The following is a 27,500-nucleotide window of genomic DNA, read 5'->3' on the forward strand; positions in this document are numbered from 1 at the left end:
TGACCTCTTTCTTCTCCTTTTCTCATAGGGGAAACTACTTCCAGTCTCTGGGGTTTCAGAAGACAGCAATGAAACTTGGCACTAAGCAGTGGCAAACGTTTAGCGTGGACCCGGGTGGCTGTACTGCTGCCAGACATAGAACGGGGTAATAAGTTACACATGGTGACAACGTGGAAAGTCCCTACATCCAGTAACTGTGACCACAACTGGGGAATCACTGCCAGAGCAGTGCGGATGGGTGCAGGGAATCATGCTCCTTCCTCAAACTCACCCTCGAGAGAGGTTATTAGGCCATAGCCAACACCACGTTAACCAGGCTCCAGGGCTACTCTGCCACTAGACATGTGCTTCAGCAATTAAGAACTAGAAGATAAATGAAGAGAATCTGTTACTGACTCCATCTATTACTTCTATTACCACCAAGAGACATACAATAGAATCATATCACAGAATCACAGACTAGTTTGGGTTGGAAGGGACCTTAAAGCTCATCTGGTGCCACGGGCAGGGACACCTTCCACTAGAGCAGGTTGCTCCAAGCCCCTGTGTCCAACCTGGCCTTGAACACTGCCAGGGATGGGGCAGCCACAGCTTCTCTGGGCACCCTGTGCCAGCGCCTCAGCACCCTCACAGGGAAGAATATATCATCCATATATCTATCCATTAGAGAACATCCATGGAATAAAACAGAAAGGAAAAAGCCCATTTTGCTAGCACACCTACGATGGAAATCAAAACCACAGCTCTTGTGAAGTTTAAGCGCAGCCTGAGAGACATGAATGCATCTGGTTTCAGTAAATACAGAGCCTCTATTATGGCATGTTGTTGATTAAATGATTGTATTGAAGCAGTGACCAGCGCATCGCCTGCAGCTCCACGTGTCTTCCCGTGTCACATGTCTTATTAAGCTGCACGGTTCTTGTGAGGAGTCTGTCCCCTCGAGCTCCAGAGCATAGCCAGTTGATCCCGATGAATTCCTAGCTTTTAAAACGTGAAAGGTAACAAAGAAAGAAACAAGCAGAAAACCTGGCTATTCGCTAAAGTGTGTTGGAAGGAATCAGCATAAGAAAAAAAGCCACAAGTCCAACCAATATATTCCAAATAATGAATTTAAATGTCACAGCTGCTGAAGTTTGCGTGCGAGAAGCAAACTGTGTACCATTGTGAAAGCAGCTAGCCCTGGTTACTCTACTCTGCTCAGCCAAACACATAAATATAACACAAAAAAGCTCTCAGTTTCTTTAGCTTATGGCAAATCTTAAGCTCAGATTTTTGCGCCACCAGCAACACTAACCAAGAACTCAACTGGAAGGTGTCCCTCGGCCTGACACAACTAACAGAGGGGAAAAAAAGGATGTAAAGAGATGCCCTTTGCTCACAAATGCAAATCTGGGGGCAGGGGATAAAAGACATTGTGGGCCATGTGAAAAGCAATGAGCAGAGATAGGCAGGACATGGGAAGTGGTGAAAGTCCAACTCTCCTGCACAGAAGAGGAGGAGAGCTGAGCCAGCACAGAGGGAGAAGTTAGGACACATCCCAAAAGCTCGCAGTGACATACCATTCCCAAACGAAGGAGCAATGGTAACTCTCAGAAGGATTTTGTAGGGGTCTCGTAGATGCTTTGTACCGGTTTGCACTGCTGAGGGCTTGGAGTGGCACTGAGCTGCCTGTGGCAGGAATTCCACAGGTAGGCACGTGGACAAAGTCATTCCTAGAAAGGCCAGAAGCTGCTTTTGTCTGGTTAATAACTCACTGGCTACGAATGGAAAAATCCTTGTCATCTTGTAAAGCTTATCTGTCCTTGTATATTTTCCTATGGTTCCTGTCTGTATGCCATCTAGGATGAGTATTATGTGCCCCTGCACCTGATTAAAGATTTAGTCAAATCTATGATTCACATACATACATACCTGCATCAAAAAGAAATATGGAATAAAGGTTTACAAAGTCAAACACACACTCTCTTTCTCCATATTTCATATTCCAATGATTATTTTAAAAGAAAGATGCATGAAAGATCAAAGAAAATGAAGTAAATTCTAAAATCTTCTTATCTCAAAAAAGAAACCTTTGGTAATCCTACCCTTAGAACAAAGGGAGCGTTCTAGGCATCATCAGCAACAGTTTGGAACATATCTAGCACCAAAAAAAGCAATATATTCCTTCTTTTACTGGCCCCTCATTTCTCTAATTAGTAGAAGACACACTACAAGTTTAAAACTGTGTATCTGAAGAGCCACTCGCTTCTGCCAAAGAAGGAAATATTCCTGGGATGTTCCCAGTCCCACTCCCAGTTAATTCCGTGTACCTCAGAAACAGGGCTTTCAGACGGAGCTTCCCAGAGGCCACAGGTTAATCTCGGGAAGGAGAGCCACAGTTTGCATTGTGCTGAGCTTTCAAATCTGTAATGGGAGACAGCCTGCACAAAAAAGCAATAAACTCCCCCTGGAAACTGCAGCGGAGCATTCTGCACAGAAACCACTGCCTGTTAAACTGCCATCTGAATCACCCCTTACCGCCGCACCAGCACCCGGTGCCATCCTTCCTGCTGGTTTTCTGTTAGCATCATGATTATATTGTGCCAGTAACAAAAAGGATCTTCTCTCAAGCACAGAGGATCTCTGAAAGGCTGTGTGCGCTACTTACCCCTGCTACAACGATCTATTCTTTCCATGGATGGATCCCTAGCCAAGGCCTAACAGTTCCAGGTCCCTCCGTAGCTTCCCAGCAGCTAATTGTAAAAACCTTCCAGGCATCAGCTCCAAAATGCAGGAACTCCAGGCTGGAAGAATCAAATCAAACTCCCCACATTCGTTTCCCTTGCTCTCCTCTCTTCCTGGTGCTGCTGCTTCTTCAGTGCCTATGAATAGCATTGAAGATCTGCCTCCGCAGCCCTGTTCGCCGCTTCCACGCTGCCCATTTCATGCTCGGTTTGCACTGGGGAGCAAGCTGCGGTGTTCCTTTCTCTCGCGTTCGCTCTCGCATTGGAAAGGTCCCACAAGACAAGCCGTGGAGTTTAACAAGAGCCAAGAGAAACAGAGAGGGAGGGAATGCAGGCAGGGGCTGTGTTGAGGCAGAGAAGTCTGCTGCTACAGCTCAAAGGGAAAGAAAACAAATGACAGCAAACTGCCATCACATGCCTGAAGCCCAGCACGGCTCCAGGCAAGCCGATTCCTCCTTGCTCGTCCTTTTCCACTGGTAAACTGCTCAGAGCTAAAGCTCCATGAAATTCCTCTCCAGTCCCTGGCGCGGATCGATGCAGGATGCGTGCCCTAGTGCCTAGGTACAAGGGTTCTCTGTTCACTGTACATATTCCCTAAGGAAAACAAGCATTTCAACGGTGAAAAGTTTGCTGTCAAAATCCTCCCTGTTCAGTTAAGAGCCTGAACACATTTGCTTGTCCAGGGGTTCTGTACTATCACTATAGAACAAATGGTCCCAGGGCATGTGCAAAATCAGAGTTGGCAGATCATTATTCCCTGGCAGGACTTTACATTTCAGCTCCTGAGCACAGTGACCACTAACAAGGAGCTCATTCCTTACCCCCAGCCCCAGAATTTGGATTCAATTGTAAGCACGCCTGGTCATTTAACCATGCAAAGAACTACAAGTTGTAATGACTACGACGCTGTGGAATACTGCTGCTGCAGCTTCATAGCACTTTGGCTAGTCCTGAATATCAAGCTCTGGTCATTTCTACTCAGAAAGAGGCATTTAGCGAGTTCCTGACCATGGAATTGGTTCTAGCTACAGCCAGCCTGCCCTTGCCAGGCAGTGATTTCACCTTGAAGGAAGGGAATGCAGTCAGCTCCCTCTTCTCACATCTCTCTTTCTGAATTCAAAGGTTAAAACGGAATGTTGCATACCTTTCCTATTTATTTCTCTAACAAGTGGAGTAGAAGATGCAGCGAGGTGAGAGTTTTCCAGTCCATCATACGTACATCATATAGGGACATACACTTCTAAACCCCTCCTCAACAACTGATAGCTATTTCTCCCCTCTTTAAAGTTTCTCTTTGTTCTTCCAGATAATGTGAAAATACCCCAGAGAATTTGTAATGCTCAACCCAAGCTGTTTAAAAAATGCAGAACTAGCATTGTTGTGAAGAAACCCAAGTTTCTTTCCCACTCAATACACGACTTTTCCCAAACCTTGGAAAATTGCTTTCCATTAAAGTGTCTTCTTAACTGTCACACTGGAAAACTTATCAGACAGTGCCAGTGGTTGCTGTATTTTCAGGGATGAGAAGCTGGGAAAGTTTATAAGATTGCTTCTCGTACACCAAAGTAAATGAGTCTACAGGGTGCTGTAATGGCACAGAGAAAACAATAGGGAATGGAAGAAGTCAGTGCCTTCAAATTACACAGCCTACGCCTCAGGAGCAGCCTTATTTTGTGCAAAAGAGGGTAGTAACCAGTGAGTAGCAGCTTCCAAGTCCTGCTCTCTGTTAACCACTCCTGTACCTGGTCCTCTCTGATAACGTTAGAAAGCAACTCCTGCTGCTATCGATGTGCAGAGTGGCCTGTCGCTGGCACAAAGAGATGCTAGAAAGTGCCAATGAAGAAAATCACTTCTGAGGATGGAAGCATACTTCTGAAGGCAAACAGAATTCTGGAATGACCAGTAAAAGGCAGGAAAGAAAGGTCTGAATGGGGTGGGGGGGGCTGTACCACAGACTTGCCTATTTTGGTAACCAGCAGCATGTATTATTCATAAGTGCATGGAGCTGAAAAGGATCTTACCAGTGCAAGACAAGCCTGATTATCAATCTCCCTCTTTTGAACTAGTTATGCTGCTTGCCTGTGTTATCCCTACCAGAGAGCTGACAGGGGCGGCCATGAGGGGTGAGGGGACATCATGAGGGGACAGGAGGGGTGGCCATGAGGGATGAGGAAAGATCATGAGGGGAGAGGTGGGGTGGTTGTGAGAGCAGGGGCAGCCATGGACCATGAGGGGTGGCCATGAGGGGCAACCATGAGGTGAGACAAGGGGTGGCCGTGAGGGGTGGGGGCAGCAGCTATACGGTGTGGGTCACTATGGGGGGCAGATGAGGGGTGGCTGTGAGTGGAGATCAGCTTGCCCTCAGTGACATGGGTTAGTGCTGGCCTTGGCAGTGCTGGGGAACGGTTGGGCTCATTGATCTTAAAGGTGTTTTCCAATGCAGTTGCTTCTACAATTCTGTGATTTCCTTCTAAGAGGGAAAAGAAACACCAGCAAATAACCAAAGAAGTTCTTATTCCCTCAACTGACAAATTGCATTTTAACCAGCTACAATTATGACTCTTCTCTAAATTGAGTTTATTAAATGAAATCATTGCTCACATCCTTACATCAGCAACACTCAGTTCTGGTTCGTGCAAGGGGGTAAGAAGGCTGGTTGAACTTCAAATCTTGAAATCATTGTCTGGTTTAAAACAGCAGCAGCATTTCACATAGTGTGTTTGGAATGGTGAGTACTGCTGCTGAAACAAAACAAACTCAACTACATCTTAGGTTTAGAGACATCTTGAGGGGAGCTCTGATGTCTATACATCCTACAACCTACCTGGGATACTGAGGATCTGCACCCAGGAGCATGCAGAGCCCTACACCACGTAGCCACAACTCTCCTTGTCCCCTCTTAACCCTTTGAATAGGTTATTGATTATGCTGACCACTTCTGCTCCCACCACAGACCGAGCCGGGGATCTATGCAGTCTGCAGGTTATAAACAGGGTTTCAAAAAGGACTTAACACCACCAGAAGAAATTGTGCTTCTAAGAAAACTACTTCTTTCTTGTTACTGCACACCTACATCAGAGAAATATTCCCTCTGTTGTCACAGACAGGCACCATGGCAGGTGGAAATCTGCTTTCTGGTGAGCACAGCAGTCAACGTGCCTTATGATCCACCATGAAAGGTGTCCCTGCCCATGGCAGTGAGGTTGGAACTAGGTGGATGTTAAGGTCCCTTCCAACCCAAACCATTCCTTGATTTCATGTCTCCATTGTGAAGTTCTCTAGAGGAATAATGCAAAAGTTATCTTGAACGTGCTTCAACTCTTTCCCAGAGGAATCATCTTCCTCATTCCACCAAACCTGATCTCCAAACAGCATCAAAATCCACAAGTTTCCCAGGAACCCAAATCAAATTGCTCTGTTGAACAACAGAATTAGCCAGAAGTGACAGAATGTATTTTTCCAGAGATAAAACTCTTACTACCATCTGCAGCACAATCACCATGAGATATTGGTTCTCTCCCTCACCCCACTGAGCTGAATTAGAGAGGTAACTACAGAACCTCTCCGACTGCCCACCAAACTTTGCTTCCAATACAAATTCCCACAGAATTCCGATGCCTACCATTACAGAACCAGAAGCCAAAAAGAAAAACCCAGCCTGCCTCCAAAGGAAACCCCCTTTAGTCACTAATAAAATCACCCTGGTGAATATAATACCAGCCATTTGGAAACAGGCATTTTGAGATACAAAGTACACAGAGCAACACATATAACACTGTGAGTTCGTTTTCACTCCAGAGGCTATGCTCCAAAAGAGCAAAGTAAGTATCTTCCACATTACTGTTCACAGCAAAGCTAATTCAAGGTAATGATGGGTTTCAATAGCCACATTGGGTGTTTCTGAAATGCTGTAACTCCAGGGGGGTTCGGATCAGATGCTGGCATGTCTGGTGCATGCTCCTGACCTTCCATCTCTCTCCCAAGTCATACATTTTACAACGCGGAGCGTTTCAAACTCTATGAATGGCTCCAGTTGGATCTGTTGTTGTTGTTTCGGTCTGTGTTGATTAACACATGTAAATCAAGGCATCTGGTGTTACCTCTCTCTCTTTCCATTTCACACCCTATTAGAGTCTGATTTCACAATTAATTGAAACCCAAATGAGAGTATTCAGAAACGAACCCTCTCTGGCAGGCTGGGGTCTAGTTACTACCTGCAGAGACACAGCCCTGCTCTTGGCAGTAGTGAGAATTCAACACTTGGATATCACACAACAATACTACCCATCACTTTTCAGAACAAGAGAGGGAAGGATTCTTCTGTCCTACTGACAGGGAAAACTATATCCTTCCATGTGCAGAATTGAGATCAAAGTCCAAACAAAGACACACAGCGTGAGTGATGAAGTAATGCTGCTCCTGCCCCAATCTATTAGACAACAGGTCTGAAGAACAGCACAGTCAATTCAAACGGCCTCTGATTTGGTAAGGTGATTCTTAACTGTATTTCATAAGCCATGGTAGCACACAGTAACAACAGACCAGATGTAAACACCTACTAACCACTGGATATGATGCAAACCCCAGAAGAGAGAACCTGGAAGTTCACAAAACCCCAGAGTGGTTTGTGTTGGAAGTGACCTTAAAGCTCATCCAGCTCCAACCCCTGCCACGGGCAGGGACACCTTCCACTAGAGCAGGTTGCTCCAAGCCCCTGTGTCCAACCTGGCCTTGAACACTGCCAGATGCCAAAATGTTATTAGAACCATCTCCACTGAATGATGTGGCTGGTTGATGCACAGGGGGTTAGATGCACAGGGCAGATCACTGCTGCCATGAATTTCCGGATGTTTAGAAGCCCAGGAGCCTATTGCAACACTAGATGGCATTGCACTACAAATTATTGCAGGGATTAGGCACCGACTGGGGTTCCTGGGGAAAACACCAACAGAATTCTCTTCCTGGCCCTCCTGAAAGTAAAGCTCAGCACCACCGCGTGAATACTTACAGTGTCAACACAATGGAGATGGCTCTGTAAGAGGAACCAGCCCCTTGGAGGCTTCAGGTGAAAACAAAGAGGCAGTTCAATTAAATTATTGTTTATTTATTTATGTGCTTATTTAAAAGAAAAGTGGCTTTGCCACCAAACAAAGTGTCTTTTCTTTCACTGTCTACCACTGGACAGAACAGGATCCTTACTCTGGCTGTTGCCAATAAATACACACAAATGCAACGTTCCTCCTCATCCTACAAAAGGGACCTTTTCATAGTTGGCACTGCTGTTCACACAGAAAAGCCACTCGAAAGAGATTGCTTCAAGTTTTTATCCATCATTTTTAAACAGGTTTGTTTTACATGCTGAACCTATAAGATATTTATAATTCTATACAAAACCATGCAGGATATTGTTTAAGCTTATTGAAAAATGCATTCAACCATACTAAAAAAAAAAAAAAACGGATGAAGCCAGTGAATATAAATTATTTTATAGCTTTGTAAGATAAGAGGGACATGGAGCTGCTGGAGCGAGGCCAGAGGAGGCCCCGGAGCTGCTGCGAGGGCTGGAGCAGCTCTGCTCTGGAGCCAGGCTGAGAGAGCTGGGCTGGGGCAGCCTGGAGAAGAGAAGGCTCCTGAAGGGGAGACCTTAGAGCAGCTCCAGTGCCTGAAGGGGCTCCAGGAAACCTGGAGAGGGGCTTTGGACAAGGGCCTGTAGGGACAGGACAAGGGGAATGGCTTTAACCTGCCAGAGGGGAGATTGAGATGAGCTCTGAGGCAGAAGCTCTTCCCTGTGAGGGTGCTGAGGCGCTGGCACAGGGTGCCCAGAGAAGCTGTGGCTGCCCCATCCCTGGCAGTGTTCAAGGCCAGGTTGGACACAGGGGCTTGGAGCAACCTGCTCTAGTGGAAGGTGTCCCTGCCCGGGGCAGGGGGTTGGAACTGGGTGAGCTTTAAGGTCCTTTCCAATACAAACCAGTCTGTGGTTCAATGATTCTGTATAGATACTTTTAATCTTCCTGAATACAGCATTTCATAAAACTGCTGACTTACAAGGAAAGCACATTAAAATCACCACATTAGTTACAACTGCCTTTTCCTCTCTGAGCTCCAAAATCCATTCAATTCTGTGGGAGGTCAGTGACAGTTTTAGTCACAGTCTACTTTTCCATTTGCTTGAAACAAGCATATTATTCCTGTAAGAGAACTGAAAATTGACACAATCCTGTCATTCCAGGCTATTATTCTCTTACTCACTCACTGTTTCTTTCTTCTCCCCCACTAAATCAGTATTATCTTTTTTGTCCACACTGAGAGGAATCAAAGTCATTGGCAAAAAAAGTCTTATATATCTGAAATACCAGCAGGAGTTCCAAGGGGAGAGAAAGAACAACAAAACCCTCCAGAGAGGGTAATTTTGATGGGGGGAAGAGTACTGTAGCGATGAGAGGCTTAATGTACTTAAGGTAGTCATTGATCCTGTCTCACTGCCACATTTTCAAAGCACCTTTCCTTACTCAAGAGTGCAGGTAGGTTTTTGCTACGACTTCTCACCTTCATCTGAAGAGAGGTGTTCGTGTTATTTCAAATCCACAGGCCAAAGCAAGAACTGTGCTGAGTAACATTTCCTATTTTGCATTTATAGAGAACCAGTAATAAGGAACCAACATCCCCAGGGCAAAAAGGAAGCAAACAAAATGCCCACAAGGCAAAAGTAAACGTACCCTGAAGAGCCTTGAAGTCAGTAGCCTGGTTGTGCTATATTTGGAGGTGCAGGAAATGAATAACTCTGGAATCTCATTAGGAAGTGCACCTCCTGCCTTTTCTGTGAGCAGTTCTACCCCTTTTAACATGCAGGACCCATTGCTCAGCAAGGGAGGAAGCAAAACCAACATCCCTGAAACTGCAAACCAATGCTACCCATGGGTGATGCACAACCTCCTTTCCACAGACCCATCTGTCCAGTAATTCCACAGGCTCTGGAGAGTATGCCAGAGGATCCTGATGTGCTGATTTCAAATTGGTCATTGTTACCTTCCCAGAGCACTGGAAAACCCAGCCTTCACCCCATGCTTCACATTTTACCCATCACCAAGTACAGAGGGATCCATATTCTTCAACCTACTGCAGGTGTGCAGCACCCTTGCAGGCTCAGGGGAAGAGAATCAGCTCAACAAGATGACAAAGTCTCCCCTTGCGAATGATAAAATAAACTCCATAAATCAGAATAAATAATACTAACCAGGTGTGCACAAGCATATACTTGCACTGCAAGGCTGGCCTGCAGGGTCTTCGAAAGCCTTACACAAGAGCAGACAAGGAGCCACCATTAGAACTGCTGAAAAAGCTTCAGAAACGGACCGTAAGCAAAAGCAAACAAGCTTTGCACATCACATGTATGCAAACCACACCTTCCCAAGCAAGAACTTGCAGGACTAAGCTCAAGATAGAAACAAGGGGCTGGAGAAATCAGCATTACTGAGAGCTCCTTCCCCAGGAAAAGCATTATTTATTATCTGGCTAAACACCAACTTCTCTTGTTGACAAGAGAAGCAGCAAATGAAGGAAAATAATCTCCCCTTAGCTGGCAGAAGGAAGTGATAAAAGCTGAGGGGAAGCGTAGCCCATTTCCTGCCATGACCCCAGAAGTGGGAAAGATCAACAACCACTCATCTTCACAGATCAGGCTGTGGGAAACCCTGAATGTGCTGCATTCCACTATGACACCCCCCACTGTTCCATAAAGGTTAGGCTAGGACTAAACAGACCACTGCAAGCACTTGAATATCACACAGACACACACAGAGCTACAGGACTCCCAGTGCTCTCAAATAAAGCCTATGGCCTTTAGCTACTTGCTCATTTCCTTGCCCTGGGGGAAGGTAGAAGCACCATTTTGGGCATGCACAAGTAGGTTGGTTTTGCAGCTTTCTTGCAGCCCCTTTAGGCACTGGAGCTGCTCTAAGGTCTCCCCTTCAGGAGCCTTCTCTTCTCCAGGCTGCCCCAGCCCAGCTCTCTCAGCCTGGCTCCAGAGCAGAGCTGCTCCAGCCCTCGCAGCAGCTCCGGGGCCTCCTCTGGCCTCTCTCCAACATATCCCAAAGCCAAGCCAGTCGGGAATACACATTTTGCAAGATCACATCTATAGGTTCTATCTTATCCATGCTTCTTCACCAGGAAATGAATGAAAACATTTGTAACTGCAGGACAAAGGTACACACACGCCACGGGAAAGCCAAGGCAATGAATGAACACTTTAAAACACCCTGTAGCCTAACTTGCTACCCCTGAGCTGCCAACTCTGTCATCAAACCTCACATTTCTGGCACAGAAGCACAAACTAAACAAACTGCTCTTTTTGCAAGCAGGTACAGTAAACACAGAATGGAAATGCTGCCCGTGCTGTTTGCTTTAACAGCTAATACATCCACTGGCATGACAAACCTCCCCTGCAGACTGAAAACACAGCCCTGCTTCGGTAAATCTCAGGATCATAGCAACATGAAGTTTGCTGGTTATTAAAATCCCACCAGCTTGGCATGCTGGCAGGTCTCTGGAGTACAATATTATGCTGCATTTTAACACCATTCGTGTTAACAACATGGTTTATTATACACAAAAACATAGGGGTTTTCATCCTTTTTCAAACTATGAAACACCAATGAGGTGGGGATTATTCTTCTGGAGCCTATGGATTCTTTTTAATACATTTTAATTACACATGTAATACATCTTTCTGCTTTTCCCAGGCCATTAATCCTCAGGGAAGGCAAATTTTCCAACACAAGTCACTAATTAAAACAACTTTTGTACATTTCTGTCGCATGGTGCTAGAGATGATGTACGATGGTGGCAAACAGCAGGTCAATGCCAAAGTTAAACTGGGTTTATTGCACTCACTTTTAAGATCTACTCACGCCATCAAACAGCCACTATGCACCAAGAAAGACTAAAGATCCACAAACAAGTTTGCTGTGTTTTCAGGAGAAGAAAAAAAGCAGAAATACTTGTTCAACAGAGTAACAAGTAGAATCTCATTTGCTTTTAACAATGATTTGAGGGTTGTAGCCTGCCCTTCCATTTATACACCTAGATGATGAACATACCTGGAATCAGAGAGGTAGTCTAGATCCTTTCCTTCCTGTGACAGGCAATTCAATAACCCTCCAGGTGAGTAATGCCAGCAAATACCTTTTACTTTACAATACAAGATAAACATGTATAAGTTATTGATTTCTGTAACTGTCAGCCATAGAATCCCCAGCCTGGTTTGGGTTGGAAGGGACCTTAAAGCTCATCCAGTTCCAACCCCCTGCCACGGGCAGGGACACCTTCCACTAGAGCAGGTTGCTCCAAGCCCCTGTGTCCAACCTGGCCTTCAACACAGCCCCATTAAGGCTGGATCACTTCAAGGCTGTCAGTGCTCTGTACAGCAAGCAACAAGTGTAAACAAGTAGTTTGTGAGAGGCAACCATAAAGCTTCATGAGAGATCCTCCATCCACTTGAAGTTATCCCTCCACTGGAACACCCATCCTGGATTTCTTCCCACTTCACTGGAAGAAAACCAAGCAAGCTGGAATGTCACAGGTCTGATCTCGTTCCAGGGAGGAATTTTTCTGAGGAGTTCATGGCAAAGTTGGATGCAAGACCAGGAAATAGAAGAATCCAAAAACTGAGGTGAACTTACTCGAATATTTTCCTAACTCTTTTGGCATCAGGAAGCTTGGCCTAGAGACTCTTAATGTTGGCAGGAGACTGTGCCAGTTTTCAGGGAGTTGTGGCTGGAATTATTAATTTAATAGAAGCAGTTTCCACCTACACTATGAACATAGTTGGGTTTATATACCCATGTCCTTAAGGCAGCCCTTGCAACATCTCCCCCTGCCACTGTAGAAGGCAATAGTAAAGAAACCATATAGAAAAGACAGTGAACGGGGGGGAAGGTATTCATCTAAAGAAGGGGAACATAACATAGCAGAATATGTCAAAGCTTGGTCTAGTGGAAGGTGTCCCTGCCCATGGAACTGGATGAGCTTTAAGGTCCCTTCCAACTGAAACCACTCTGTGACTCTATCATGTTTTTCTCTTAGAACACTTAGCAAAAGAGTAGAATAAATGAAGACATTACAGCATGGAGCTGCTCATGGCTGCCAAGACACTGAAAGCCATTGTGCCCACAGAAGAGCTGCAAAATGAAGAAACCCTCCTACACTGAAGGTAGCAAGCAGCCTTGGTTTGAAATTACTACTGGAAAGGGGTTTGAGCTAAGCTGCCCGACTTCACACACAGACCAGGCAGCACTCCTCTATTCCTGTTCTTTCTAGTTGATCTGTGCAGAGAACTGCTTTTAGCTGTGGCAGAAACATCTCAAACTACCCCAGATCACTCCAGAGGATGGCATCTGGTCAGGCTTTACCATCTTTGTTTCCTTCGCAATCCACCTCAGGAAAATGACTGTATAACTAACAGAGACACCTTCCCAAGCGTATTTCCCCTCTGCACCCCCCTTCCCTGGAATGGTATTAAATAAAAAGGCAAACCAAAAGAAGATGACCCCGAAAAATCTCTTCTCAAGAGGCTTTGCTGACAGAAGGCACGAGAAGAACCGAGCTGCTCTTCACTCTGAAGATGCAACAGGAAAACGCCGTGACACGCAGGAACCACAGCCCCCATTGCGAGGCAGAGCATCATCTTGGCTGGAAAGCTGCAGCTTGCCAAAGGCATTCAACAGGGAACAATACTGCTGAGCTGGGAACAGGAATTCCTGGCAGCATTCCTGGCAGCTGATGCCTCCGCAGGCGGAAGTGATTCTGGACCAAATACTTCCTTTACGGCTGATAACGTGCTCCTACCACTTGCAATGCCAAAGTTTAACAGATAAGGAGAGGGAAAGGATCTTCCATGCCCTGTAATCCAATCCTGTTCCGATTGGGTTATATTTAGAAGGCAGCTACATGAATGCAAACACAGAGAGACAAGAGACCTGCTGTCTGAAGGGGTTGAATCCGTGACACATGCAGGAGTGCTGAAATGCCTGACAGCACTTTTCCTTTAGCAATATGTTTTTCAGGGAGCAAAGAATATTACCTGGGAAGCAGGAAGCTGATCAGCTCTCTGTATTCTACTATTAAAACCTACTCCAATAAAGATAAAGTCTTAATTCTTTCAAGGGTAGAACAAATTATCTCTAGCAGGAAGTTCAGATGTTACAGAATACCTAATCGCTATTTCTTCTGTTAATATTAATGGCACATAGCACTAAGTAAAATACAATCACATCTGCACTATGCTGGGGGGAGAATCGCTCTACTCTGTGTAACTTAGTGACACGGGGAGGAGTTGAAATAGTTCCATTCCTACATATTAACAAGACCTAAAGCTCACTGATGAAAGGCAGTGAAACTACATGACACAACGGCTGCACTGAGATATCCAAATCCCATGTGAATGAGTTCACCTCCACAGCTCTACAGCTACAGCACAAAACCTGGAACATGCCATCAGGTTGGCTCAGGGTTCAACTCCAACTCAAATCCTGTCAGGAAGATGCTGTGCTGTTTAGCGTGTGCACCTCAGCTTCACGCTGGAACAACTCAAGCCCCTGAGAAGGCAACTCTGAGACCAAAAATCGTGCTTAATTTAATAAGCTGCCTTAGAAACTGATTGTGAACTTACCTTACATTAGGATGACTTAGGCACTCATGAAGTTAAATGCATAGTCAACCCTTCTGCCTTAACATAAGAGCTGGTAGAGATGCTGAGGACTTCCAACTCCAAACCTCAGTGCTTTGTGTATTAATGAATTGAGTTTTGATGTTCCAGAGAGGGAAAGGCATCACTGAGAGGTTTTAGCTGTGTGAAGGCAGCAGAGCTTAGAGAGAAGGAAAGCAACAGAACTGACCTAACCGATGCTGAGTGATCCCAATCTAGCCATGGCCTCACACGGAATCGACCAGGTTGCAAAACACCTTTAAGATCATCAAGGCATGTTGTTTGGGAGACCCAGACCACAGTGAAGCTCAACCACAGTTCTGCTCATGCTAATGGGATTCTTACACATTTATCCAATGTTAGACTAAGAGAAATCTATTACGCAGACAGTGGCTTTTCATTGTAAGATTAAAAATCAATGATGTAGCCTTAAAAACTCAATGCAGTAAGAAATTTAAGGTATTTCAGCAAAACAGCAGTGAATTTCAGGCACTGATGCAATCCGTAAAGCCTCTCCTATAACTACAGCTTTGACATCAACTACCTGTGCATGGTAAACCAGCAATTTCCTGCCCATGCAACACGTGTCTCAGTGGCCAGACGCAGATAAGGTTAAACCACATTGAAAGGCTTTTGAAAGCAGGAGAGCAGCACATTTCTGCAACGAAAAAGCATCCCCAAAAGCACCTAGTTTTGTTAGCATGGTGCCAGGGTAAGAAGAGAACAAATCCTTTTTCACACATCTCAGAAAGTTAATTTAGAATGAGCTCATGAGGTGAGATGCCAGGATATTAATACCGATTGCGCCATGAGACCATCTTCGAAGTGACATCAACAGTTACAAAACAAGCTGAAATCCAGCCAGGCTCTTAACAGGCAGCATTACACAATACCTGCTAATGCTGCACTGCAACTCTGCACATTTTGAACAGTGAAGAGATTTTGAAAGGAGTTTCCACCCACTACCCCTCAGATGCAACTTGGCAATTCACTATTAGGTGCCAAGCTGTCACTTACAAGTCACTTCAGCCTACTGCTATTCTCTGGCTCCCTTCTTAGCACCAAGGAGCCACCAATGAATGCCTCTTGATTCACATGTATGAGCCCCAGATGAAGCTATTTTGAAATCTGTGGACTAATACTGCTGTTGTATTAATAGCTTGCATTTATTTTACCCTTAACACTGCTCTTCTACGAAGGAAATACTGTAATGTCCTACACCTTTTGTATTTCAGGAGCAAAGCTCTGTTCTTAAGGTATTTTTATCCATATTAAATGGTCATTACAGAAATCTTGCTTAGAAAAAGGAAGGGACAAGAGGCACAGAGCCAGTACCCAGAGCCCAATTCACCTTATTTAAGCACATGCTTTGCTTTAGGTACCTAAATAGTGAAGTGTATATGATTTTTCAGAGGTAGAAGTGGTGGAAACAGAGCAGGGACCACCCCCCCCCCCAGCACACACAACCACACTTTGTCTTTAGAATGCTTCAAATCCTGGTGCCATGCAAGGGTTGTGATCTCTCTGCAGCTTGCTTGTACCTCTGAATGATGGAAAGGAAAACTCGCGATGCAAGAGAGATCTGTATGGACATAGAAACCTGCTTGACACCTACTCCAACATCAAACTTCCTTCCAAAATGACTGAAAAGTAGTGGTGCCAAATCAGAAAACTACCAGGAGACCAAAACCAGGGACACAGAGTAGTCGACCTATTCTTGTACACTGAAAATCAACAGAGTTTTGCTCCAGAAAACTGAGGACTGCTCCTGTTTGTGTCAGCATCTTCCAGAGACCTCCTAAGAACTGAGCTCTTATGCTGGTGTCCTCTTCATTCTGCCTCAGTTGCTTTGCCTTTGTGTGTATGTGTGCCTGCCAACCTATGCTCAATAGAATGGACCTACTTAGAGCCACTAAATGTGAATAATAGTAGATACAACCCCTGACTAGGACCCAAACTCCTTCTCAGTTGGAATTTCATAGAGACAGAAAGATCGGATGCGTAACTCTGCTTGCAGAACTGTCAAGTAGAGAAACATGAAAGGCTGTAAATAATTCACTCTATTCCAGGAAATGTTTTACAAATGAAAAGGTTGTAACCTCTTTTTGGCTCCAAGGCTGGCACATGCTGGAGGCATTCCTGCTTCTCTAAGTGCAGAACAAGATGTGCCCTGTTCAGGAGAAACCAGCCGTGATTCTCGGTTCTCAGACCTCCCCAGTATTGCCCAGCAAAAAACGCTTCTGATGGATGGATCACACTTCCAGAAGTGCAACTCAGGCTGACTAACAATTGCTTGGATTCTGATGACACAGCTGCACAGTGCAGAGCCAAGATAACATGAAGAGAAGGGATAAAATGGAATGATTTCTATGCACACAAATACATTCACACAAATTGTTTAAAGACACACACACATAAACTAAACCCATGCATGCAGTTATTGAGATGACTCGATCATGAGTGTTTGATGCAGTCTTCAGTGATATCAGTCAAATCCAGTGGAAATAACACCACTCCAGCCTCAAAGGGGTGGCAACACATACAGATGCTGGCCCAGTACATGCAAGCAAGTCCAAAGCAAGAGACCCTATCTCATCACTAAACCAACCTTAGTGGAGGTCCCTCCTCTGCCTTCCCCAGCAGGTTAGTTGGCAGCCAAACCCAGGGATGTTTTGTATATAAAAGAAGCCTGAAACTCACCTGGATGTTGCCGAAATCCACGTTTTCATAATGGAAATGTGCACATTCAGCCATCTTTGGGAAGTGACCCTTTGTAAAGGATAACCTGAAGCACATCAAAAGCACCCCGTCAGATAGATGCAAATCACTGAACCAAGCACCAAGTACCATTCCAAAATGCAGTTACCAACAGAAAATAACACTTCCCACTTTCTCATCCAAAAGCCAAGGGAACAGAGGGATTTGCTGATGTGATGCACCAAAAGAGCGGAGAAAGGAATCAAGTGAGAAAGGAAAACTAAAGTGCAAAGTGGCTTTTACCACGGCACCCTTAAAGCACTGTGCGGCAGCTCCTCCACACCAAAGCCCACATCTTGAGGGACAGGCACAGGGACAAGCTGCTCTACCTTTACAAAAGCTTTTGTGCAGTGCAAATACACAGCCTTACACGAGACACATAGGAAAGTAGAGCTTTACCTGTGAAAGGCATCACAGCCCATCAGTCCCGGGTTGATGTATCTGAGGGTGCAGAACAAACGCTATTTATCCTTTGCCTTTTTCAAATTCCAAAGAGAGCCATAATTATTTCCAAGTGTCTCCATTTACAGTGAGGGCTGACGGGGAGATCCTCTGGCTCTGCAACATGCTCTTGCTTCTGCTGAAGCTATTATAGACTCCTATAGATATTGCTGGTGGTGAGCCAATGAGATTGTCATTATCTAGCTCTCTCTTCCCACGGGAATATAAGTGGGAAGTGAGATGCAGCAGCTGGCTGCTCAGCACTAGAACAAAGAGCCATTTCCCTTACAGCATCAGAGGTGAGCTGCAGGCACTGAGCAATCGATGCTGGGGAGTTGTGGTCCTCCAGTCAGCATTCATAGCAAAGACATATTGACTGCTTCTGATCCCATTTGCAGGTTAGGGGTTTGAAACCTTAGCTGCAAGCAGAATCAATTGCTTTATATTCTCTGGGGGAGAATGAGACAGAGAAGGACAGTGCGAGACCAAGGAAAAATAAATCTGGGAGATCAGAGAAGAAAAAATACCCCTAAAACTGTGCAAACCCATTCATATGAAGATGTACAGGGCAGAATGTAAAGAAAGAAAAAGAGAAAAAATATATCTAGGCCACCCACTTGTCCTGGTTTAGCTTCCCAAAGCATGGGAAGAGAGGGTAGATTCTCTCACTGATACATTGCCTGGGACCCTCTTTATGTTTTTTAATGTATATTTTTAAGTTATTATTATAAATTATTTTCAGGAAGAAAATGTGTAAGTTCAAAACTCTAAAAAGCTTTGCCTCTGTGGCCACAAACAGGGGAGAGAGCCACCAAAGCCTCTCACATCCCCACTTTTAGATTCCATCAGCTCTAATTTACTTTGTTTCACATGGATCTTGGTGGCTCTGATGAAGATACTACCCCAAATTGTTCCCGAGTGCCCTCGCTGGGATATCAGAAGTAGAAGCCAAGCAAGGACAGGAAAATCAAAGGATGCTGCTCTTACTTTTTCACATTCTTCACTTTCATACTGGCTGTGCTGCCGCAGGTCCGGAGCGCCAGCTCCCCTGGGATGTCGGGAATATCAGCGCCTCTTGCCTGCAAAACAGGAGGAAGAAACAACAAGGAACTTCAAATCTGATTGCATGCTATGGCCTGCTGCCTGCTGAGCCCATATTTTTACATATATCTACAAACACAGCTAAATTCTATCTGCTACAAGTTGTGCTTCTGCCCTTTGGATGAGGAAAAGGGAACCTCAGGATTATAATCTAGTAGGGGATCATCTCTTCCTGAACCCAGCTGCAGAATCTTCCCACTTCTTAGTAATAGCTGCAAGTGCCAGTATTTCATTCATTGCTACTGCTGGTGTCTGAAGAGGTTTTCAGAGGTAGGAGTCAGACATTCATCCCTAAACTCCATCCTCAGACTCCTCATTAAGTACCTGCTTTTCCAAACACTTGGATTCAGGCAGAGGCACTGGAAGAAGCTGGAGAGCTCATACACTGGGAAATCAAGTTAATGACAGAGCTGCTGAGATGTGGGAGGTGAACATTTAAAGGAGGTGTTTGAAGCTATTGGTGTAAGTGCATATTAAAATTCCTTAATCACTGAAATTCCTTGACTTTCAGGAGGACAGAACTGCAAACTCCCTCTTCTCATTTGTTCTGTCATGCTTTCCCACCCTCTCTCTCCTCCACCTGCATTCAGCATCCCAGGGGACTCTGAAACACTTGTGTTTCTGCTGTGCTGTACCAGGCCCTGAGCCCTAGAGGAATCAGGGGGTTTAGGTGAGGCGTTTATGAAGAGAGCAGTGATCAAATGGGAGAAGAAAACAGGGTTCCTGATGTTGGCCAGAGACAGTCACTAGTGATGTGGGTGACACTGGTTGGAGGAGCTTTTTTCTGCTTTATACAATTAATAATGTGGAAGAAAGGCACCTCGGTATTTCTTCCTACGGGCCTTCAATGAAAAAGTATTACACCAATTCCCTTAGGAGTAAAGAGATGACTTCCCTGATCCACATCAGCAGCAATGCTTCTAACCTGGTCCGCCAAAGATCTCTGAACAGAGATGCTCAGTCCAAAAACTGTTGCATGTAACAGAATACATGTAAAATATGGAACCAACTTGGTCCTAACCCCAAAACTTCAGAGTCAGGCAACTACAGTTCCAGCCAGCAGCCCACATATGGGACGAACAACAGGGGAATCTGTCTTATCCCTGCCCCTGAAGCTTTCCTCTTAGCTTGACATGGGTCAAATTTACACATGCTTCACCACGGCAGAAAAAGCTGCAGCAAATGACTCAAAATCATTCCCCGTGTCTATATTCCTTAATTGAATACTGTCCATTCATTTAATATTGTCTATATTCATTAATTCATTAACAGCAACGGGAAGGGATTCATCTCACTCAGCTCCAGGCATGCACAGGGTGCACAGCTCCAACTGTGCTCTCTACCTGAGGGTGCTTTTACAGTCACCAGAGGTGAACAGTCCAGTTCACATACTTCAGATAACAGATGAGGACAAAAGAAACTGTGTTGTGGCAGGATCTGTTCCTCCCTTGACACAGGGAATGTGGGACGATCCTGGCTGCATTCATCCAACCATCACTGCGGCTTACATAGGGCGCGAGTAGAGCATCTTCTCTGCACCCAGACAAATTCCTGTTCTCTCCAGCACTGCTGCTCCTCCTTTTCAACATTCCTGAATAAATCTGAAGCCAGGACACTCGTTCTCCCAGTTGTGCCTTTCACAGCCCTTCAGCTCCACTGTCCCACCACTGTACAGACCATGCACTGCAGGAAATATACCCTTAAAGAAGTATTTATACCTCTAAAGAAACCTCTCTGGGCTGATTGACTAAGCACACGATTACTCCAGTATGGAACAGGACACTTGAGAGTCTCCTTGTGAATTGTAATGTTAAGAGGATCACCAATGTAATAAACCTGACAGGTCTTTTACATAAGCAAATAACTAATTACAGTAATAAATGTGCCATCCCTGTAAGCTGCTTTCAGGCAAAGCTGGATGTGCTTGCCTTAATTTTCTAAGGAACAGAATTTCTGGAGGAAGAAGAAGAGTTTTTCTCCTCCATCAGCAGTAGAAGCTGGTGGGGTATAAAAATGGATAAACAAATCTGACAGAAAAATGTGGGCTTCAAGCCAGTTTGCAGCAGTGGGTAGAGTCTCTCCTGGATCTGACTCAAAGCAGCGTAGGCAAAACTCACACCTCCAGCAGAGCGAAATGCCAGCATCTCTCTTTGAAAAAGTTGTATTATCGTCTTCTTCCCAGTTGAGTTATGCCCAAACCCTGCTGGAAGGAGCGATCTGTCTCCCATTTCCAGCATGTATCCATTTCAATGGACTACAATGAGATGCAACACAGTAATTCACTTCGGTTGCTCTTCCGACTAGATCTGAGCTCTCTGACTCTGCTGCAGCATGACAATCTCTCCCAAGTCTCACAGCTGAGGGAAAAGGGGCACAATGGTGATCTCGTGCAAGCTAAAATCTTTAGTATGAGGTATTAACCCCAGAAAAAACAGGGTGGATAGACAGGTAAGCAAAAAAGAAACTCATTGCCATTTAGAAACCAAACTCCAAAGGAAACTGCAACTACTTTCTATTTAAGCCAAAGATACGAAGCTAGATAAAAGCACTTTATTCCCTACTAGTCTGTACTTGTTCTGATCCAAAACCTGGCATGCAAACTGTCACCTCCTCTCAAAATACAAACCTCTCCAAATGAGATCTGTCATCTTTCGTGCTCTGTGTCACAGCGGTTTTGTGTTTTAAATCACTTTGAAACAGTTGGGTTATTCACATCTGAAAATCAGCTCACCAGCCTCAGCAGTTGCTCCTCACTTCCCTGCTTTCTCTATGCAGCGCTGGTCTGTGAAAGCCAGGAATTGCAGAGCAGACCTGTTTAGGCAAATGATTTAGCCCAGTTTTCACAGCTTAATGTCACTGCTGAGCTAAGCTGCTCTGGTCAACACATTAGGCCTCGATCCAGAACGCAATTAGTTGACTTTCATAGAATCCCAGACTGGTTTGGGTTGGAAGAGACCTTAAAGCTCATCCAGTTCCAACCCCCTGCCACGGGCAGGGACACCTTCCACTAGAGCAAGTTGCTCCAAGCCCCTGTGTCCAACCCGGCCTTGGCCTTTATGCACCTTCCTACCACTAATCTCTCACCAAAACCAGCTTGGAGGGACCAGACTGCTCTGGATCCTTTCAGCACATGGCCTTGTTTCTAGAAATGGCTGAGCTGGTTGGTTTCCATGACAGCCTTTCCTTTACATCATCTTCATTTCCCCTCTATTTTCTTGGAGAGGAGTTAAAAAATGAAAAAAGAGGGAAAAAAACCCCACCATCAGAAACTCCAAAGCTTTGTTAGAGCTTTATTTCTTCACTGGAGAAATGCTGGTTCAGTAAGCCATGACTTTGTGGTAATAGTCTACTTAACCTGAGCAAGAGGATGGACTGAACTGCACAGTTCCCTATCTGAAGTGGCCGTTTATGCACAAGGACATCAACAGCTATTCCAAACCTTGGGTACCAACCAGCTACACAAAGCTGGCTCGGCATCAACGTCTCTGCAGAGCTTGGCAATGTCAAGAAGGAACCGTTCCCTCATCACGGGTCAGAGATGATGGCTTCATTAGCACTGTCCTGCTTTGGCCCATTACTGCTCAAGAGTTAGCCTGAAGCACATTAAAGGGAGAAAGATGGTTCAGCTCAGCTTCATACTCCACAGCCACTCACATTCAGTGGAACAGGCTGCCCAGGGCAGTGCTGGAGTCACCATCCCTGGAAGTGTTCACACACCGTGTAGACAAGGACCTCAGTGCCATGGGTTAGTGGTGGCCTTGGCAGTGCTGGGGAATGGTTGATCCTGATGATCTTAAAGGTCTTTTCCAACCTGGTTGATTCTATGAAAAGGATTAGAACGTATCAAGCACACCAGGCTGCAACTGGGTCACTTTTCTGAACAGCAGAAAAGTTTGGTCATTGAAGAAGACACAACTGTCACCCCAAAACATCTGAGGTACAGGGGCAATATGACAAAACTGCAAATGTTTGCCAAGCTCTCCCTATTAGCACTTCCCATTGATTCATTTAGTGGTGCAAATGAATCTTCCTAAGTATTTTCATCCAGGGTGTTTGTGTCACTTTAACACATTTCAGCTACATTTTTCAGAGCTCTTTAAGATATTTGGACACATTTAAGATGAAGAAGCAACTGCATCTGGTTTATGGAATCATATAATGGTTTGGGTTGGAAGGGACTTTCAAAGCTCATCTAGTGCAACCCCCCTGCAATAAGCAGGGACGTCTTCAACTACACCAGGTTGCTCAGAACCACATCCAGCCTCGCTTTGAATGTCTCCAGATCCATCAATCTCAGCAGAAACAGAGCTATCTGCTCATGATACCACAGAAGCTTTACTGAAGAAGTCAAAAAGAAAAATAACCACCCCCCTTCCAAGCGCATTTCCTAATGGAACATCTTAGGAATGAAGATCTGTGCTGTTCACGGCGTGGTCAGCAGAGCGCAGCACTGGCACACTGAATAACCACCCAGAGCAGTACCAAAGCTGCACACCAAGGACAAGCTCCACTCCTAACGCCCCATGGGCCTGTGTACCCATCTGTTTGCAAGAGCTGCAGCAAGGCATCAGAGAAATGTTACCTTTGAGGCTCCAGCATACTGTGATTACAGCGAATAAACAGCTTCGAGATCCACCAGAAGGCACAATGAGGAATAGTGGGACCTTTTACATGTTATAAAGGTATTCTTTTGTTAGTTGAAGCCACCTCTTAGCTCCTTAAGTAGTGCAAATGTCTTGATCCCTGTTGCAAAGTTAAGAGACACATGATATGGCACAGGAGAGCTGTGGGACTATGTGCAGGGATAGCTCCAGGCCACAATGGCTGGAGTCATTCATTAGAGGTAGCACCGAGTTCTTCATTTGGCTCTCAGCTCGGGGACTGGGCAAGGCAGGGAAGCAGTTACCCAGGCAGAGATGCCTTTAAAATCTCACTGTAAATGAGAAATGGGATAGAGGAAAGCAGTGAAAAATTGGCAAGTGCTTCCAGTAGGGAAACTGTGAATACTGGCAGTGTACATCCTTGATCCTGTGTCTCAGAAATCTGCATTCAATAAAGAAGACACTTTCATGTGTATCGTTTTCTGAGCTTAGGACTTTTAATGCCATTTTCCACATTCCCTGTCAATGCTGGATTGTTCTAGGCAGTACTCACTACATGGCATGGTTAACAGGGAGTTCTTCTCTTCCCAAAGACCACACAGGATGGACTTTTTCTATTCCCAGCTTCTCCCCTCCAAAAAGATGGGGGAAATAAGAAGAAAAAAATTTCTAAGCATTGCCATGAGTTGGCAAACGAAGGGAAACCTCTCATTCCTGAGCCTCAGCATTGTAGAGGAGTTAGACCATTTACCATAGTTTAAAGGATCAGACTGGAATGTACAAAGAACAAATGCTGAACTATTCATCTCCTGGTAAAACCACCTTCAGCTCAGACGTGAAACAACTTTGACAAGTGGAATCCCACATTGGACAGGGCTTGGAGCAACCTGGTCTAGTGGAAGGGGTCCTGCCCATGGCTTCTGTAAAGCCTACAGAATAAATGTGAGGAAAAAGCCCCAGCAAATAGCATATCCAATGAGCACAACACTTGGATTCCAGTTCCTCGCTGCCTAAAAAGGACCCCTAAAATCCTGTTTGAGGCACAATTTCTATGGTTTATTGAGCCACAGAGGTTGGGGAGGAACCTAATCATGGCTTAGTTATAACAGTACAAGTGGAGCTCTGGGTTGTTACGGGAGAAAGCAATTTCTCATCACATGAAAGACTACAGAGGTGAATTCAGCCTGAACCAAGCAAATGCCACTCTCCAAGTCCCTGGCCATATTCAGGGATGATGCAAATAGGAAACTGATGTTATGGGTATAAATCTACTTAGAAACTGAAGAGTTTTCCCAATGAAAGATTGGGAAGGTGGAAAAAACAGTGGCCTGACGTTTAACCCCAATATCTGAGTTAATAGGAATTCAGACTTATGCATGTAAAGCCAACCTGGCCTCGGCTTTTGGTTATAAAAGGAGCTGTTTCCAATGGCACAAAACACAAACCTGCTGTATGATACACTCGTTTTCCCAATAATGGGAAAAATGTGTCTTCTTGTAACATGCAATTTATACCCTAAACTCGCACAGGTTGCCCAAAGAAGTGGTGAATGCTCCATCCCTGGCAGTGTTCAAGGCCAGGTTGGACACAGGGGCTTGGAGCAACCTGCTCTAGTGTGAGGTGTCCCTGCCCATGGCAGGGGGGTGAAACCAGGTGATCTTAAGGTCCTTTCCAACCCAAACTGTTCTATGATTCTGTTCTACACCAATGCAGCAGTGACCGGTACAATGCCAGAAGGAATCCTGTATGGAAGGATTTAAAGAAATAAATCAGGCTAAAGATTTATCAGTGCTTTCAGGGAATAATTCACCACCTTATAATTAAGAAGGCTGAATTAGGGCCAAAAAATTCATGCCTACAACCTTCAGCAAGGCAATATATGACGTGTCTTGTTTGTCTCTTGGGGTTAACTTAGGCAACAGAAGGGGATAGATGAGGAAACTACTGACAACCCTTCAAAAACGGTTCCATCTTTTCTTGCATTATGGTAACTAAGAATCAATGATTTCAAACCAAAACAAAACCTCCCCAACAAAACCAAGCACTTGATTTAGAAGAGACTCCTTTCCTTTCCTGGATGTTCCATCTTATTGTCAAGCAGCTGGGAGTAGGGAAAAGTGATTGATAAATAAATGATGAGTATTATCTCCCAAAGAAGTACACAAATATGGCATTTCTCCTATTAGTACAACAAAACTAAAAAGAGATCATCTTCGGAATAAGGTAGGAGGAAAAGAGGTAGAGTTTCATGAGAACATTCTCCTGTCTCCAGAGCTCATCTCACGGTGCCTCTCTGAGCTTCCAGCAGTGACTAATCACCACAGCATCACCATACTGGCACCAACAGGCAGATAATGGTAATAGATACTGGGGTATGGAACTGTCTGACACTGAACCTAAAATTCTACCATCTACACCCCAAGAAATGCAGACTGCTCATTCACAAATGCTGCTACCAACAATACATACACCGCTGAGCCCAGTGGCTTACTCCCAGTGTGACAAAATGAGGTGCTCAGGCTCCCTAATGCCTCAGTAAACCCAGCCTCAAGTGCCTCGTGATTAATATATTAATACATGATTACATCTACCTACACGTATGGAATTTGGCTAGGAGCATTCCAAAGACAAGCCATTACACTCCAGTGCCATCTTCATCTTTGTAACTGCCGTTATCCCCTATGACCATGAAAGTGGTGGTGTGCACATCCATGCCCCAACCACTTCCCTTAGCAAGACCTGAATTTACTGATGTGCATCAGATTCGCTTTGAGATGGATAAATATGCAGAAGGGGGCATAAAATCATGCTCATGGTGAACAACAACGTTACTGATCCAGCCTTCCCAAATTCTAACTCATTCCTTCTTGGCTAAATGTTGTAAACACACAGATTTACACCAGAAATATAGAAAATGGATTATTTTTCTCCTGGATCAACACTGTACTGAAGACTACACACAGTGTAAAGTGAGTAAATGCCACCAGAAACAATCCCTTCTATAGCACTGCCACTGAAAATTAAATGATTGCTATAAATTAATATTTACTGCCAAAAAGATGGGATCCATTCTGGTTTAATTGAACTCATTTAATTAGAGAACCTAAATGGAAGCCAATGTGCTTCCAATTCAGTGATTGTCCCAGTTTTCCGAGATTCTCAGGGACAAGCTTCATGCTGGGAGTTAGACTGGGAAATAAAACAACTCTCTAACCAAGAGGGACAGAAAGAACCACACAGGACAACAGAACACCTTGCCAAAAGCCTAACAAAGGGAAAAACCATTTCATTTCTGCAGTAAGAACAAGGAAAACAAGTTATGGGACTTGAAAATGGAATATTCTACTGGTGCAATGCCAGACCAGAACTGGTTTGACCAAAGTAATATTACAGCCCAGTGACTGCACGGAACAGCTTTAAGGGAACGTTTGCCATAGCATTTAGGAAATGCGGAGATTTAGAGCCAGCAGCCAACTGCTGGAGCATCTCAGTGAAGAAAAGATCTAAAGTCCATCTCCGCTGAATCGTCTGAGTCATTCAAAAAACAACCGAAAAAACAGGATTTATGAGGCAGAAGCTCTTCCCTGTGAGGGTGCTGAGGTGCTGGCACAGGGTGCCCAGAGAAGCTGTGGCTGCCCCATCCCTGGCAGTGTTCAAGGCCAGGTTGGACACAGGGGCTTGGAGCAACCTGCTCTAGTGGAAGGTGTCCCTGCCCGTGGCAGGGGTTGGAGCTGGATGAGCTTTGAGGTCCCTTCCACCACTGCCCTGGGCAGCACTGGGCTAAGTGCCATAGGAAGAACAAGAAACAAACCCTGTACGGAGGAGAGTGAAATCTCTCTGTAAACCTTTACAATTCACTCATTTCCACACGCTTTTATAAATTACATTTAAAAATAGTTTTCTCCTCACTCATGTCCCAGATTTAACAGTGATATATTGAGGCCTCATTAAAATGCCTTTATTACCTTCTGGAGCCATGGTACCTTGGTATCTAGTATCAGTTGTGGATCTCAGAACTCATCTGACCTGATACAGGAACTAAGATTACTCCAGGGCCTTCCTAGGGCAGGATATAACCCCTGTGCCTTTCCAAAACACTTGTAGATTTGTATTTTTCCACAGAAAACTCCACCAGCATAAGCCAAAAAGGATGATGTGCACCAAGTGCCACCTGCC

At 44.9% G+C, this 27,500-nt stretch overlaps 1 protein-coding gene across 4 annotated transcripts in view; it reads right to left on the bottom strand.

The window, feature by feature from the left end:
• ARHGAP32 (Rho GTPase activating protein 32) overlaps window positions 1-27,500 on the bottom strand; it is a 190,219-nt gene that overhangs the window by 83,141 nt on the left and 79,578 nt on the right. For 3 of the 4 annotated variants that reach the window (XM_030505266.2, XM_030505268.2, XM_030505267.1), the window contains exons 3-5: window positions 18,610-18,701; window positions 17,581-17,622; window positions 17,125-17,209 (exon numbers count right to left, since the gene is read on the bottom strand). In XM_030505266.2, coding sequence (XP_030361126.1) covers window positions 17,125-17,209; window positions 17,581-17,622; window positions 18,610-18,701 — 219 coding nt within the window. Of the gene's footprint in view, window positions 1-17,124; window positions 17,210-17,580; window positions 17,623-18,609; window positions 18,702-27,500 lie in introns of those variants that run through there. The other variant, XM_030505269.1, reaches the window with a different exon arrangement.

This window comes from Strigops habroptila, chromosome 17 (genome assembly GCF_004027225.2).
Source record: "Strigops habroptila isolate Jane chromosome 17, bStrHab1.2.pri, whole genome shotgun sequence".
NCBI lineage: Eukaryota > Metazoa > Chordata > Aves > Psittaciformes > Psittacidae > Strigops > Strigops habroptila.